Consider the following 16,998-nt stretch of genomic DNA (forward strand, 5'->3'; position numbering starts at 1 on the left):
GTCTTGATCTCCTGACCTCGTGATCCGCCTGTCTCGGCCTCCCAAAGTGCTGGGATTACAGGCTTGAGCCACCGCGCCCGGCCGGGTGTTGAGCATTTCTATGTATATTTGTTGGCTCCATGTATCTTTTTTTCAGGAGTGTTCGTGTCCATTTTTTAATGGAGTTATTTTTTGTTTTTGTTGAATTAAGTTTCTTATAGAGTCTAGATATTACACCTTTGTCAGATATATAGTTTGTGAATATTTGCTCCCGTTCTGTAGGTTGTCTGTGATAGTTTCTTCTGCTGTACAGAAGCTCTAGTTTAATTAGGTCTCACTTGTCAATTTTTATTTTTGTTGCAGTTGCTTTTAGGGACTTAGTAATAAATTCTTTGCCAAGGTTGATGTTCAGAATGGTATTTCCTAGGTTTGTTCCTAGAAATTTAAGTCTTTAATCCATGTAGAGTTAATTTTTGTATATGGTGAAAGGAAGGGGTCCAATTTCAATATTCTGTGTACATCTAGCCAGTTATCCCAGCACTGTTTATTGAGTAGGGGAGTTCTTTCTCCGTTGCTTGTTATTGTTGACTTTATCAAAAATCAGGTGGTCATGGGTGTGCAGCCTTATTTCTGGATTCTCTGTCCTGCTCCATTGGTCTGTGTGTCAGTTTTTGTACCAGTACCATGCTGTTTTGGTTACTGTAGCCTTGTGGTATAGTTGGAAGTCAGGTAAGTGTGATGCTTCCAGCTTTTTTCTTTTAGCTTAGATTGTTTTGGCAATTTAGGCTCTTTAGGTTTCATATGAATTTTAGAATAGTTTTTTTCTGATTCTGTGAAAAATTGCATTGGTGGTTCGATAGGAATAAGCATTGAATCTGTAAATTACTTTGGGCGGTATGGCTATTTTGACAATGTTGATTCTTCCTATCCATGACCATGGAATGTTTTTCCATTTGTTTGTGTCTTCTCTGATTGCTTTCAGCAGTGTTTCGTCATTTTTGTTGTAGAGATCTTTCACCTCCTTGGTGATACCTATATTCCTCTACCTATATAGGAATACCTGTATTCCTAGGTATTTTGTTCTTTTTGTGGCTATTATTGTAAATGAGATTGTGTTCTTGATTTGGCTCTCAGCTTGGATGCTATTGGCATATAGAAATGTTATTGATTTTTGTATATTGATTTTGTATCCTCAAACCTTACTGAACTCGTTTATGAGTCCTAGGAGCCTTTTGTGAAAGTCTCTAGGGTTTTCTAGGTATAGAATCATATTGTCTGTTAAGACAGATAGTTTGATTTCCTCTCTTCCTATTTGGACGCCTTTTATTTTTTCTTGTTGAGTACCATGGATATTTTGCTTAATCATTTTTTGATTCAAGATATTTCTCGGCTTAAGATATGATTTTATATATATTTATTAATATTAACAGCAAGCATTTGTTGAAAATATTAACTAACTTTTGTATAGTACAATAAGATGAGAGGTGTGTGAGCTTATATTTATTAAAATTTAGGTAAATTAATCATTTACTGAAGGACAACAATATAATTATTACCTTTAAAAAAAGAGATGCCCTTAATTCAAGAAAATAGGATTACAAATGAAATGGGGATAAAAGGCCCAGCACGGTGGCTGATACCTGTAATCCCAACACTTTGGGAGGCTGAGACAGGAGGATTGCTTAAGTCCAGAGTTCAAGACTAGCCCGAGCAATGTATCAAGACTCTATCTCCACAAAAAATAAAAATATTACCTGGGCATGATGGTGCATGCCTGTAGTCCCAGCTACATGGGAGGCTGAAGTAAAAGGACTGTTTTAGCCCATGAGTTTGAAACTGCAGAGAACTATGACCATGCCATTATACTAGGAGGACAACTGCCTAGGTGACAGATTGAGACCCTGTCTCTAATTTAAAAAAAGGGGGGGAAGAAAGAAATAGGGAATAAGATACACTTAATGTATCCATTATCAGTTTTATTTATTTTGGTCCACAGATGTAGTGAGGAATTTGTAGAATCGGCTACTTTTCAGCATACCGATAGTTTTCAAGCACTTCTTACCAGCTTCTGTAAAAATCTTGATTTTAGAAGAGTGATAGACTTCATGGAACAAAACAATTGTAATACTCTATATAAGCCCATGCTGTACTGGCTGGCTGCCTTTTAATGAATTTCTGTTGGCAGTTTTAGAAACCCCTTTGAAAATGGTGTAAGGTAAATAAATTTCTTAGAGACTTCTGTTTCATCACATTATAAAAAACTTGTTGAATAAAATGTTGTTGTTTTTATTTTACTTTGTGTTTGATTGTCAGAATAAAAGAAAGTAAGGTTGAGCTAGACATGTTTTGGTAATAAAATAGCATTATTTTTATTGACCTAAATATAATACTAAGGTAAGAGGTATTTATATATCTCTTAGAAATAGAGGAAGGCATCAAAATAAATTGTTAATGACATACTATTTTGAAATACATGATGATCTATCTTGAAATGCATTTTTTGTGAATTGTAGAAAGCTATACATCTAAGCATGAAGACCTTAACTTTATTTTTTTCAACCAGGACGTTTAGAAGCATTAGAGTATGGAATGTCTACTGTTACCAGGTCAAAAAAAGCATAAAATTGAAAGATGCAAGGAAGAAGCAAATTTAAAATGACTCTGAAAATGTTGCTTTTTTTCTTTGAGATGTTGCATTTAGAAAAAAGTACAGTGTTTCTTCTTTTTAATGCACAAGTCCATAAAAAGTAAAATGTCTGCAGTTCTTAATGAAAAGAGCCTTTTTTTTCTGAGTCATTTAATCAGTAAATATTTGTGACAAATACTTAATGTGCCAGGCATTTTTTTCCCTAAGTAGATGTCCCCTAAAGGCATTTTCCCATAGACAAATTGTGAACACACATTTGAGTACAGAAATGAAATTGAAAGCCTGAATTTGAAGAAAAACTAATGTTCATAGAGAAACTGAAGAATACAAAAAAATGATTGTTGGTTTAGAGAAGCTTATTCTCTGGGGAAGATAAAACAGTAGACAGAATACTGCCCAGCTAAAAATTAGGGTTTTGTTAAGAGGAGGCTTCACAGTAAGGTAGGCAACACACAGTTTCTAGCACAATTATAATGCTGGTAATTATTTCAAATTAAGTGAAGAACAAAAGATTGGAAGTCAACAACCAGAGTTCTAATTCAGCTCTGCTGTTAACTGTCACACCTAATGCAACATAGCCGTGGGCACGAATGGACACTGAGAACATGAAAGATCGGTACCAGAAGTCTAAAAGTCTGGAAATTTATGTCAGTGATCTACCAGGTAGGATTTTTGTGGCTAGGCAAGGCCTATACTAGGAGGACGACGATATGAATCCAAGGATATAGGAGGAGGAGTTATTGAAAGTCGTTGACTATTAGAGGATGACATACTTTAAGTAGAAAACATAGTCAGCATTGTGGAAACAGTTGTATCAAACCACATCTTTCTCACGTGTTTTTAATAGATGACACCTTTCCTCACGGTTCTTACTCTTTCACATCTAAAGTGCTATGTAGTGTATGGTATAATAAGCTATATGACTAGGGTGGCTTAAGAATATCTGTCATAAAGTTTGTAATCTATCACCCTTTCACTACCTACCTCTGGCACTATTAAGTAGCTAGAAATAGACATAATACTGAATTGTGAAAAGGCATAAAGAGATCAAACCAAATTTTCATTTTTTTCATGATGTTAATTTTTTTATGTGAATTGTCAGATTTCGTCACAAATATCTGATACCCTTTCTCTGCTCATGCCCTAAGAATTTTTTTTAGTTCTAGCAGGATAATTTAGTATCTTACATTACTTATGCTGAAGCTAACTGAATTCTCTCATCTGTAATGTAAATGCATATAAGAGGTCTTTAAGATCGATTTGCTTTTAGGTGTGACGTTCTAAAAGTTTCATATAAACAAATTGGGAAGTAAAGGATTCTGAAAGTATAGTTTCAAAAGGAAAAGTAGTAAAAAATTAACTTTGTTTACTTAAGCTATGGTTAAATTTACTGAAAATTATTTAACCAGAAATCAATTTGGTAAATGATCAATCCACTGAATGACTGATAGGCCTTAAATTGTCAGACCAATTGCCTTAATCCAGATTTAAAACATACACCACAAATATTTTACTACCAGAGGCAAGGACTGGGATAGATACAGATCTCAACCCAGAAAAATATGAGAAGAGTAGGAGAAAGTCTCTCCGTTCACTTATATAAAATTGAGCATTCAAGAAGGACAGTACTAGGCATCTCAAATATTAACTTGGGAAGCTGGGCATCTAATGGCACAGGACTGTAAATCCATGGTGAAATCAAACATTGCTGCATCAAAGTCTTGGTGATACTAAAACTTTTTTAAAAAGTCATCAATAACTTGGCAAATAAATCATTCAGCTAATCGGCTTTTAGTGGACTGGGATACTGCATTTACATAATTATGTACTGCTTTTCCCAAAAAATAAATCAGCTTACAAGTATTGAACAAATGGGAGCAACAAAAGAAAAAGTCAAGCCAGAATGTGTAAAACTGAATCAGGAATGAGACTTGAGAACACATCCCATCAAGACTAAACATGTGGCTGCTAAACCACATATTTACTTTAGCTTTCAGTGAAACGTGGGAAACCCAGTTAATTAGGCAATTTACTGTCTATAAGATAAGGTGAAAACAAACCAGTCCCTCATGAAGGGTTCACCTATCCTTTGGAGTCATTTATTTATGAAGACTGTACAACAGAAATGTTGAAATAGGAAGGTCATATTGAAAATAAATTTTCATGATCTCTTTTGAATTTCTGAATACAGAAAATATTTAAGAACTCACTAAAAAGAAATATTTTCTTTCTTTAAAAGTCTGTTTATAAGTCATAAAATAGTTGAGCAATAAATTTATTTTCCAGTTTTCTCAAATATTTCTCCATCCTTATTTGTTCAGTAAGAAAACCTCATTGCCACTTGTTTCCCTTTTCCATGTTGTTTAGAGACTACCCCAAACTTTAACTACCTTTCTGGTCTTTGGCTTTCCTCCTTCACATCCAGGCAGTGTTCAATTTCAGTCAGTTCTCTCTCCCAAAAGACCAATGTACTATGCGTCTCTCTTTCCAGCTCTAATTTCTGTGCTCTAATCCAGGCCATCATAATTTTTATATGGGCAGTTGAGACAGCTTTCTCTCCCAAGCTCTAAACTGTTTTTCTAACGCATTACTGAGGGTGTGGTCCTAGGGTCACCTGCCTTAGAATAGACTGAACCTGAGGTCCTTCTTAAAAATGTGGTCCTTTAGGGAAAAGGACTCTCTCTAGCTGACCTGTAGGTAATGTTATGCCTTGCTCGGAGTAAACGTGCTTCAACAAATATTTAAGTAGTGAAAACTTCATTTTTATAATATATTACAGCTTTACAGTGTACTTTCACTTATTTCATTAGCTTGTTTACCTGGATTATTCCATCTTCTGAAATAAAACATAAATGCTTTTCTTTTTATCCTTCTTTCTCTTTGTAGTATTTATAGAAGTGAATGTATTATTCACTAAGAATATAAATTACCAACCCTTGAAAGCAGAATTAGAATAATATAATTAACATAATCTTGTCCAGGCGCGGTGGCTCACACATGTAATCCAAACGAAGGCCAAGGTGGGTGGATCACCTGAGGTCAAGAGTTCGAGACCAGCCTGGCCAACATGGCGAAACCCTGTCTCTACTAAAAATACAAAAATTAGCCAGGTGTGGTGGCAAGTGCCTGTAATCCCAGCTACTTGGGAGGCTGAGGCAGGAGAATCACTTGAACTTAAGAGGTGGAGGTTGCAGTGAGCTGAGATTGCACCACTGCACTACAGCTTAGGCCACAGAGTGAGACTTCATCTCAAAAATAAATAAATAAATAATAGTAATAATAATAATCTTTTGCTATCTCCATCTTGTTGATCATCTTATCCATGTTTTAAAAATCTTAAGTTATTTTCAGGAAATATATACTATCTTAAGTCTTAGAAATCAAGACAGAAATTCTTTTGATTAATATTAATTAAATTCTTATTATTAAATTGATATATAAACATTAAATTCTTCTGATAAATAAAAAGCCAGTGGCATGTGAATCAAATGATATAAATTGTATTTGCTTTTCCTGAGGAAAAATTTATTGAGAAAAATACTCTTTGTTTTCACCCACAATTATTTTGGCTCTTCAATGAATTAAAGCTGTAGTATAAGTTTCAGATTTTCCTAATGATTCTTTTCTCATTTTCTAAAATCTAGGATCAGAAGACATTATAAGTAATCCAGTATATGCAATCCCTTTAGAAAGTATTTACTTTTTAAATGCTAAGGGCAAAAATGTGAATGATATGGTCACTATGTGTGTCTCGTAAGTTTTAGGCACCAACATATTTTGTTCCTCTTTTGACACAGGTGTATTTCCCTAGCTGAATAAAAACATAACTATGTAAAAATTATATCTGGATAAGAAAAATTGACAAAACTCTTAAAATTTTGGCCAAAAATTGATTTTATTACTAATAAGATACTTTAAAAACCAAATGCAGATTTGTTCACAGACTTTTATTAGTCACTCTTCTCTTCCAAGTATCATGAATGTCACCTTTATATTTTTCAATTTATGTGATACATGCTGCCTTGATGCTTAAGAATATAATAAAAAAATGAAAAGCTAAACTAATCAAAAGCTTCCCATGCTGGTGAACATAACCTAACATAAAACTATTCTGATGCCTTCCTTTTTAGTGGCTTATGGCCTAAAAATACACTTTGTATATCTATTGTTCCTGCTGACTTCATTTGGAATCTCAGCAAAAGATTTTTATTTTCCTCAAAATTAATTTTTAAAATTATTTTAACATAAGAATTACTGAAAGGAGTTAGTATAGATGTTATTTTTAGCCTATATATGTATGAACATGTGCATTAATTTTTTTCTGACAGTCTTTCCTTGACATAATCTTGGCTGTGCTTTCATAGCTAAATGTTATGATCTGTCACTTATCAAGTATAAGAACATCTTTATAACATCAGGTACTCATAGTGGTCAGGAGCACAGGTTTTAGAGTGAGACAGTCATGGGTTTGAATCACAGTCTGTTCTTTGCTGTCTATTCAACCTTGCTCAGCCTAAAACCCACCATATGAGGTAGAGATGTTGTGAAGACTAAAGTGTATAGTCTATTCAAAGTATCTGGAACAAAACACAATACTTGGAATGTGCGATGTAGCTATTATCCATAATCATGTACAATTTAGTACCCATTAACTGCAATATTCATAGACTCCTTGCCCCAGGTTAGGCAAATCATGTTTAACCTAAAACTCAAGAACTTTGGGTTATTTTTGGTTACACAGTTTCTTCTAGTGTCTCAAGCAAAATTTCTACTTCAAGGATATTTTTAGAGAAAAACACATTTAAAAAATTTCCTTAACCTTCATACTGAAGGAATTAACTCTTAAAAAGAAATAGTAAGACAGTTATTTTTAAAATATGTCTCCTATATCTGAACATATTCTTTTTGGACTAGTGTATTTATTTTGATTGACACATGCAGAATACATGTATTTATGTGCTAAGCAGTATTATTATTATTTTGTTTATTTTGAGACAGTGTCTTGTTCTTTCGCCCAGGTTGGAGTGCAGTGGCGTGATCTCAGCTCACTGCAACTTCCACCTCCTGGGTTCAAGCGATTCTTCTGCCTCAGCCTCCCAAGTAGCTGGGACTACAGACGCACGCCACCATGCCCAGCTGATTTTCGTGTTTTTAGTAGAGATGGGATTTCACTGTATTGGCCAGGCTGATCTCGAACTCCTGACCTTGTGATCCGCCCGTCTTGGCCTCCCAAAGTGCTGGTATTATAGGCATGAGCCACTGTGCCCGGCCACAAAATTATTCTTACAGTACACTAGCATTGTGTTGGTGTGTGCCTCCACTGGGAGGCTTATAATGGGAAATCTCAAATATATACAGAAATAGATGGACTGATAATATATACCTTGCACCCATCATAAGCTTTAGGAATTATCATTTTGACCAATATTGTTTTACATATATCCTCATCTACTTCTCCCTTCCAAAATTTGTTGGAGGAATGTTTCCATTTGTGTCTCCAAAAGATAAGGACTCATGACCACAGTACCATTATTATACTTTTAATATACAATTTCTTTTTAATTTTTTCATTTTTGTGAGTACATAATAGGTATATATATTTATGGGGTACCCGAGTGTTTTGTTTTGTTTTTGTTTTTTTTGAGATGGAGTCTCGCTCTGTCGCCCAGGCTGGCGTATAGTGTGCCATCTCGGCTCACTGCAACCTCCACCTCCCGGGTTCAGGCCATTCTCCTGTGTCACTCTCCCAAGCAGCTAGTACTACAGGCACCCACCACCATGCCCAGCTAATTTTTGTATTTTTAGTAGAGATGGGGTTTCACCATGTTGGCCAGGCTGGTCTCAAACTCCTGACCTCAGGAGTTCCACCCGCCTTAGCCTCCCAAAATGCTGGGATTACAGGTGTGAGCCACCGTGCCCAGCCACATGAGATATTTTGATACAGGCATACAATGCAAAATAATAACATCAACGTAAATGGGGTATTCATCACCTCAAGCATTTATCCTTTCTTTGTGTTACAAACAATCCAGTTATACTCTTTTAGGTTTTTTTAAATGTATGATAAATTATTGTTGATTGTAGTCACCATGTTGTGCTATGAAATACTAGATCTTATTTATTTTACCCACCTATTTTTTATAACCATTAATCATCTCTACTCCCTTTCCCCTCTCCTCTCACTATCCTTCTCAGCCTCTGGCAACTATCATTCTGCTTTCTATCTCTGTTGAGTTCAATTGTTTTAATTTTTAGCTCCCACAAATAAGTGAGACCATGCAAAACTTGTCTTTCTGGGCCTGGCTTGTTTCACTTAACGTGATATTCTCTAGTTCCATCCATGATGTTGTTGCAAATGAAAGGATCTCATTTTTCTTTACGGCTGAATAGTGTGGTGTATATTGTGTGGTGTATATTTACCACATTTTCTTCATCCATCTGACACATGGGTTGCTTCCAAATCCTGGCTATTGTGAACAGTGCTGCAGTAAACATGGGAGTGTAGATACCTCTTCAATGTATTTGTTTACTTTCTTTTAGATATATACCTAGCAGTGGAATTGCTGAATTATATGGTAGCTCTATTTTTAGTTTTTTGAGGGACCTCTGAACTGTTCTCCATAGTGGTTGTACTTACTTACATTGATATGTTCTTGATATCATCAACTCTCAGTCATTGCTCAGATTTTCAATTGTCTCTTTATTATTCAAATTTTCTTAACAGTTTGTCTGTCTGTTTATTTATTTAGAGATGAAGTCTCACTCTTGTTCCCCAGGTGGGAGTGCAATGGTGTGATCTCGGCTCACTGCAACCTCCGCCTCCCGGGTTCAAAACATTCTCCTGCCTCATCCTCCTGAGTAGCTGGGATTACAGGTGCCTGTCACCATGGCCAGCTAATTTTTGTATTTTTAGTAGAGACGGGGTTTCACCATGTTGGCCAAGCTGGTCTCGAACTCCTGACCTCAGGTGATCTGCCCGCCTCGGCCTCCCAAAGTGCTGGGATTACAGGTGTGAGCCAGTACGCCAGGCCCGTTTGTCTATTTAAATAAGTATCCAAGTAAGGTCCACAAATTGGGCTTGTTTGATACATATTTTAAGGTTCATTTAAACTTCCTACAGTTTTCTTCTTGCAGCATATTTGTTGAAGAAACTAGGTCATTTATAGAATTTCCCACAGAATGGATTTTTCCATATAGTTTAACTTATACTTCTGTGTCTCTTTTGAAGTTATTGTAATTAAATCAAGAGGCTTGATCAAATCCAGGTTTGATTTTTGTGTGTGTGTGAGGGGCAGTACTACTTTGTAGGTAGGTGATTGTATGAACCTCCTTTAGGAGGCTAATATCTGTCTGGTTGTGTCTCTTTTTGATGATAGGCAACCATTCAAGTTCAATTCTTCAATTCATTAATTTATTAGGTATTGCAGAATCCTGATATTCTAACTCTTTCTGTCTTAATTTATTAGCTGTAATATTTATAAAGAGAAACTTTCATGTATTATTTTGGCCTAGCTGATAACCCATAAGAGCAGTCTATAGTGGCATCAATCCACAAATAGTATTTTTAAATATCTGCTAACTCGATGGTCATTATAGTTCAGAAATTGTGATTAAGATTTATAACTATATGTTTATAGATACAGATACAAATCTCTCTATATATTTAAAATAAAGCTTAAGTCATTAAAGTAAGAATATTAAAGCTATACCAAAGACCATGAATAATTATACATCTAAGTTTAATTTAAAAATGAAATTCCTAAAGTTTATACCAATGTTATAAATTCCAAAATATATGCAATTTTTAGCTAGAATTTTCTGACATATTGGTCTCTTGTGTTTATTTTGTTTGTAATATATTATTTCTATAAAATGTTAATTAAAAGGGAATGCAGTGGTGTCTTTTGAAAGAAGAGGATGTCATTCCTCGTATCAGGGCAATGGAAGGCCGTAGAGGAAGACCACCAAATCCAGACAGACAGCGAGCAAGAGAGGAATCCAGGATGAGACGTCGGAAGGGTCGACCTCCAAATGTTGGCAATGCTGAATTCCTAGATAACACAGATGCAAAGTTGCTAAGAAAACTGCAAGCTCAAGGTAAGAAACATAATGTGTCTGACACTAATAATCATACTAAAAAGTATACCAAAAGTATTTCTAATATTTTTGACTTAGGATTGACACTGCTCTCAATTTTTAAAAAGTAAATATTTGTGTTAGAATAAAATGAAAAAATAAGGAGTCCCACTGGTAACTGGAGTTCTTTGATTAGGTAATCTTTCCAGAACCATTATTCATAAACACATCCTATCCTGTCTATTTAGAATGACAAAGGTGGGTGTTAAGCTTTTAAGGCTTGCACAAAAAGGGAATCAACCAGCACTTGGCACATGCCTTAAGGTCGTGCCAACCTTCTGGAAATTCTCATTTTAACAGCTCCCGATTCCTTGAGGTGGTACATGGGAATAACTCCAAAATATGTGGATCTGTGGAGTAAATTTTCAGTCAGAGAACTCCAATTACTGGTAAGTAACCCCAGTCTTTTAGTTCGGGTTCTCCTGTAAGTCCAGATGTAGTATATATATTTTCAGAATACCAAATTAATACATTTAAATCAAAAAGTACTTTAAGATAACCAGAAAGTATCATTTGTCAAGTTCAAAATGCTCATAATAACCTAAACTGTATTAATGATTTGACATTATACATAAGTTCTCAACATGAAAGTCCCATGCTATGTATGGCAAAGAGAAGGCTGAGTAAAATAGAATAGTTTGGCTTTGCAGTTTGTGTTACTAGTTACAAATGTGAAGCCGCTTAAGGCTGTCTGAATATATCAACATATGTGTAGATATCTTGTATTTGCAAGGCATATATGTAAAGATATGTAATGATGTAAAATAAAGGTTTAATAATGAAACACTTAAAAATCTAACAGATTTTTACTTCTCATGGGTTTTTATTATCCCTATAAATAAGCAAAATGTCAAGGAAATGTATAAAAGACTTGTTTCTATGTATTGTAAACACCATCATAATATTGACTTCTCTGTTGCTGCTTTGTTTTTTCTTATAAAACAAATATCCATGACAAAACTCATACTATAGAATGCTTTAAAGACACATGTAATCTTAGTGCTTTGGGAGGCCAATGTGGGAGGATTGTTTGAGGCCAGGAATTTAAGACCAGCCTGGGCAACAAAGCAAGACCCCATCTCTACAAATAAAATTTAAAAATTAGCCAGCTTTGGTGGCACACATCTATAATCCTAGCTATTGTGGAGGCTGATGTGGGAGGATCCTCTGAACCCAGGAATTCAAGGTTACAGTGAGCTATGATCATGCCACTGCACTCCAGCCTGGGTGACAGAGTGAGATCCTGTGTCTAAAAATAAATAAATAAAATAAAAGACACTGTCATTCTTATCAGTGGAATAATTAATCTTTCCAGAAATATGTATACACATACATACACATGTGACCATTCACATATACATGTACATCCTTTTTGATTTTTAAAATAAGTGGACTGAATCAGTGTCTTTTTGATGACTGTTTAAGCTATTTCCAGATCTTTGCTATCATACAATTGTAATAAATATATATTACACTTTTCTAAGCATATATTATACAAATCTAAACATATTATACAAATCATTTTCAAGTTCTTGTGGATAGCAGGCAGATATTGTCTCCATTTATACTTTGACTAATAGCTTAACTGCCTAGCATATAACTTAATATCATATAATTTTTTTTGTCTTAGTGTATATATTAGTCTATTCTCACACTGATATAAAGTTACTACCTGAGACTCGGTAATTTATAAAGAAAAGAGGTTTAATTGACTCACAGTTTCGCATGGCTGGGAGACCTCAGGGAACTTACAATCATAATGGAAGGGGAAGCAGCCATCTTCTTCACAAGGCACCCAGAAGAGAGAGAGAGCAAGGGAATCTGCCACTTAGAAAACTCAGATCTCATGAGAACTCACTTACTATCGTGAGAACAGCATTGGGGGAACCCCCGCAATGATCCAATCCCTGCCCACCAGGTCCCTCCTTTGACACATGGGGATTACAGTGTGAGATGAGATTCAGGTGTGAACACAGAGCCAACCCGGATCAGTATATGGTAGTCAGGTTTTGTTTATTTGATCTGATTCCTTATAAGACTTTCATCCCAAAGAGTTACTGGTGAAGGTTAAAAAGAAAAAGTCAATAAATTAACAGGCATAGATGGGTTTTAAAAATTGATATTGTCAGTAAGCTATTGACTCTTCTGAATAATGTTTAATGCTGGGGAATGTGGACATTGTTTGCATAAAATAAAGTTTGAAATTAACTGATAATAAAAAAATGGGCTCCTCATGGATATCTGGTGTATCTAAGTATCACTATAAGTTAGAATCTAAAATAGCAAATTTAAATTTGGAAAATTAACTATATTTTTGTTGTAACAAAGTAAAAATTAATTATTCAACTTTTACCAAATGTATATTCTCCTTTCAGATTTCAAATTGATTTGTATTCAATCATATAGTTTATCCTTGTTATAATATATTGGGTTGCAGTTTGCAAGTTCTGTTACCTTTGACCTTATTGTATATTACATGTGCTCTTTTTCAACATATATGTAAAGATTATTTAACAGTGAGTAAATAATCATTATTAATATATACAAGTATATGGAGTATTGTTTGCATTTTTTCTTGGGAAGAAAAGAAAGTAAAAATGAAGCACTTTATCACCTCTTTCATTTCTAAAAGCCTTCTACGGTAACACTTTGGGGGTTATCTGTGAGGATTCTAGAAGAAGTTTTTGTTATATATTATTATCCTTTTCTGACCAACTAGACTGAGAAACCGGACTTAATTTGAAGAAGGGTTCAGAATAGTGAGATAAATGTGAGTTTCGAATGTACATCCAAACATTGTGAAATGAGAACTCTAATTTCTCAGTGTATAGGTAAAAATCTGACAAAGTTTGCATATGATAAAGACTTCCATTCTATATAAATAAACCTACTTGTTGATTGACTGATACTATTAATATCTCAAATTTTCCAAAATAACAAGTACACCTATTCATTTCATATGTGATTGAAACTGAGATGCCTATAAGTAATCTATACCATGCACCATTATTTTAAGATGTACACTAAGAAAGAAAAGAGCTGCCAGTTGTCAGTTACATTCTGACCTTAGGGATGTCAAGACGTTTAAAAAAGCATCTTAGAATCAAAGAAATTAATTATATCCAAAATATCCCTAATTCTATGTGAAAATAAACTTCATCTTTGAAATTAAAGCGGACAATTTCGTAAGCCACAAAAGATACTTTTCAAATTAATATTTCAAAAGGTAATTACAATAATACCAATAATAATAAAGGTAATTACCAACCAAAAAACCAAATAAATGAGAAGATACTGGAAGTAGTTTATTTCTACAGCTTGGACAAACTTTTCAAGGTATCTAACTCATTCTCTTTCCTCTGTATTCTCTTTTTTTTTCTATTTTTTTTTAAATTTTGAGATGGAGTTTCACTCTTGTCGCCCAGGCTGAAGTGCAATGGTGCGATCTTGGCTCACTGCAACCTCTGCCTCCCACATTCAGCGATTCTCCTGCCTCAGCCTTCTGAGTAGCTGAGATTACAGGCACCCACCACAATGCCCGGCTAGCTTTTGGTATTTTTAGTAGAGATGGGTTTTCATCATGTTGGCCAGGGTGGCCTCAACCTCCTAACCTCAGGTGATCCCCCACCTTGGCCTCCCAAAGTGCTGGGATTACAGGCGTGAGCTGCTGTGCCTGACCTTTTTCTTTTTCTCATGTCATCTTCTTTTCCAACTGCCCATAATGTAAAATTTAGGCTATGTAAATTTTTAATGATTAATTAAAATTTTATATTTCTTGCTAAAGTAAAAAGATGTGAATTGAACTTTTAAATTTTTTTGGTTCAAAGATTTTTCTAAATTACTGGCCAGACACAGTGGCTTATACCTGTGTAATGCTAGCACTTTGGGAGGCCAAGGTGAGAGGATTGCTTGAAGCCGGGAGTTCAATACCACCCTGGGCAATAAAGCAGGACCACAAAAAGAAATTTTTAAAAAATTATCTGGGCAAGGTGGTACACTCCTGTAGTCCTGCTTATTCAGGAGGCTGAGGGGAGAGGATCACTTGAGCCCAGGAGTTGGAGGCTACAGCGAGCTATGATCATGCCACTGCACATGGGTTACAGAGTAAGACCTTGTCTCAAACAAATAAACAAAAATTATTGTGGACTTGTGTAGGGCTTGAAATTGACTGATACACTTATATACAAACATGGTTCTATATATATTATAGAATTTTCTTGTTAAAAGTTAAACTTATATTAGAGAATATCAGTTTAGCTTGGAGCAAAAGATCATACTTATGCCATATTTTCTAGGAAACATTTTTATCAGTACATCTTTACATCTCAAGACAGAGTCAGGCCTCTATTGTAGAATTCAAAACTTTCCATTCTTAATGTTAAAGAAATATTTATCTGGCATTATTATAGATGAGAATAATATTCTTCACCCATATTATTATCAGAGGTTGCTGACCCTGCAGGTCAGTTGATAAGTTTTTATGTCCCAGAGTATTTAGTGAACAGGAGATCCTTTTTGTGTGACCCAGAAATTTTTGATGATGCCTGTAACCTCCTAATTTTGAAAATGGTTGGGACATTGGAGATAAAACTTTATCATCTTCCATTTTATTTTTCAATAACACTTCTAGTTTACTAGATGAAATTCGGCTTTTTTCATTCCTTCTCCTTTTTGAAAGTCTCAGTGACAGAAAATTGGCCATAGTGACCAACTTTACTTCAGCTATTATGAGGACATACAGTTACATTCTTAGCTAAAATTTTAAGGCATTTAAACTTTGCTTAAAGATTTTTAGAGATAGTAGCATATAGACTGTGGAGTCAGAAAGTCCTGGGGTTTCTTTGGGGGTTTTTTTGAGAGAGAGTCTCACTGGAGTGCAGTGGGCAATCTCAGCTCACTGCTACCTCTTTCTCCTGGGATCAAGCAGTTCTTCTGCTTCAGCCTCCCAACTAGCTGGGATGACAGGTGCCCACCACCACACCTGGTTAATTTTTGTATTTTAGTAGAAGTGGGGGTTTCATATGTTGGCCAGGCTGGTCTCGAAGTCCTGACCTCAAGTGATCCACCTACGTCAGCTTCCCAAAGTGCTGGGATTACAGGCATGAGCCATCGTGCCCAGCCAGTCCTGGGTTTTTTTCTTGGCTATGCTATTTAACCTCTAGGAGCCTTAATTATTTTATGTGTAAGTGGGACTATAATGTTGATCTTATAAAGTAGCTGTGAACATTAAACAAGGTGATGTAAATTTAACACAACAGGCCAGGCTCAGTGGCTCACGCCTGTAATCCCAGCACTTTGGGAGGCCGAGGTGGGTGAATCACGAGGTCAGGAGATCAAGACCATCTTGGCTAACATGGTGAAACCCTATCTCTACTAAAAATACAAACAATTAGCTGGGTGTGGTGGCGGGCACCTGTAGTCCCAGCTACTCGGGAGGCTGAGGCAGAAGAATGGCTTAAACCCAAGAGGCAGAGCTTGCAGTGAGCTGAGATTGTGCCACTGCACTCCAGCCTGGGCAACAGAGCAAGACTCTTTCAAAAAACAAAAGAAAGAAAGAAAAAGAAAAATTTAATGCAACAGTACCTGCAATCAATAAATGGTGGAAATTTTTAGAGCTCAAGTGATTCACATGTTGGCAATTATATTCATTGTCAATGAACATAATTTAGGTTTCTTTGTTCAGCGGCTACAAAATTTATAACAATGTCTAATACAAAGTGATGCTTTCTAAAATGATTATATGATCAATATTATACACCACTTTTAGCGTTAGAAGTATTCAGACCAAGTTTACCAGCAGAAGAAAGCAAGGATATTGTATGGTTTCTTTGTCTGTTATACCTTTGCCACAATAATGCTCGGTAACAACCCCCAAACTTTAGTAGCATACAACACTTTCTTAATCACTTGTGCAGCTGGAAATTAGCTAAGCAGCTTTGCTTATCTTGGCTGGGCTTATTCACATTTGTGGGGTCAACTGGCTCCCTGTGTCCCAATCTTCCAATAGCCTAGCCCCCAAATCATATCTTCAGTCATGGGCAAAGCACAAGAACAAAAGCAGAAAGAATATAACTAAACTTTCAAGCTCTGTTTTCATCACAGCTGCTAACATCCTCTTAACCATGGAAAATCACATGGTTGGCTTCAGAATCAAGGGACAGGAAAATATATTCCACCTCTTGATGGGAATTGCTCCAAAGTCACATTACAAATGGCATGAATAAAAGGAGGAATGA

At 35.5% G+C, this 16,998-nt stretch overlaps 1 protein-coding gene across 1 annotated transcript in view; it reads left to right on the forward strand.

Annotated features, from left to right (window-relative positions):
• BAZ2B (bromodomain adjacent to zinc finger domain, 2B) overlaps nt 1-16,998 on the forward strand; it is a 426,507-nt gene that overhangs the window by 315,222 nt on the left and 94,287 nt on the right. The window contains exon 17 of the mRNA XM_011947122.1: nt 10,513-10,723. Coding sequence (XP_011802512.1) covers nt 10,513-10,723 — 211 coding nt within the window. The remainder of the gene's footprint in view (nt 1-10,512; nt 10,724-16,998) is intronic.

This window comes from Colobus angolensis, unplaced genomic scaffold, assembly GCF_000951035.1.
Source record: "Colobus angolensis palliatus isolate OR3802 unplaced genomic scaffold, Cang.pa_1.0 Scaffold259, whole genome shotgun sequence".
NCBI lineage: Eukaryota > Metazoa > Chordata > Mammalia > Primates > Cercopithecidae > Colobus > Colobus angolensis.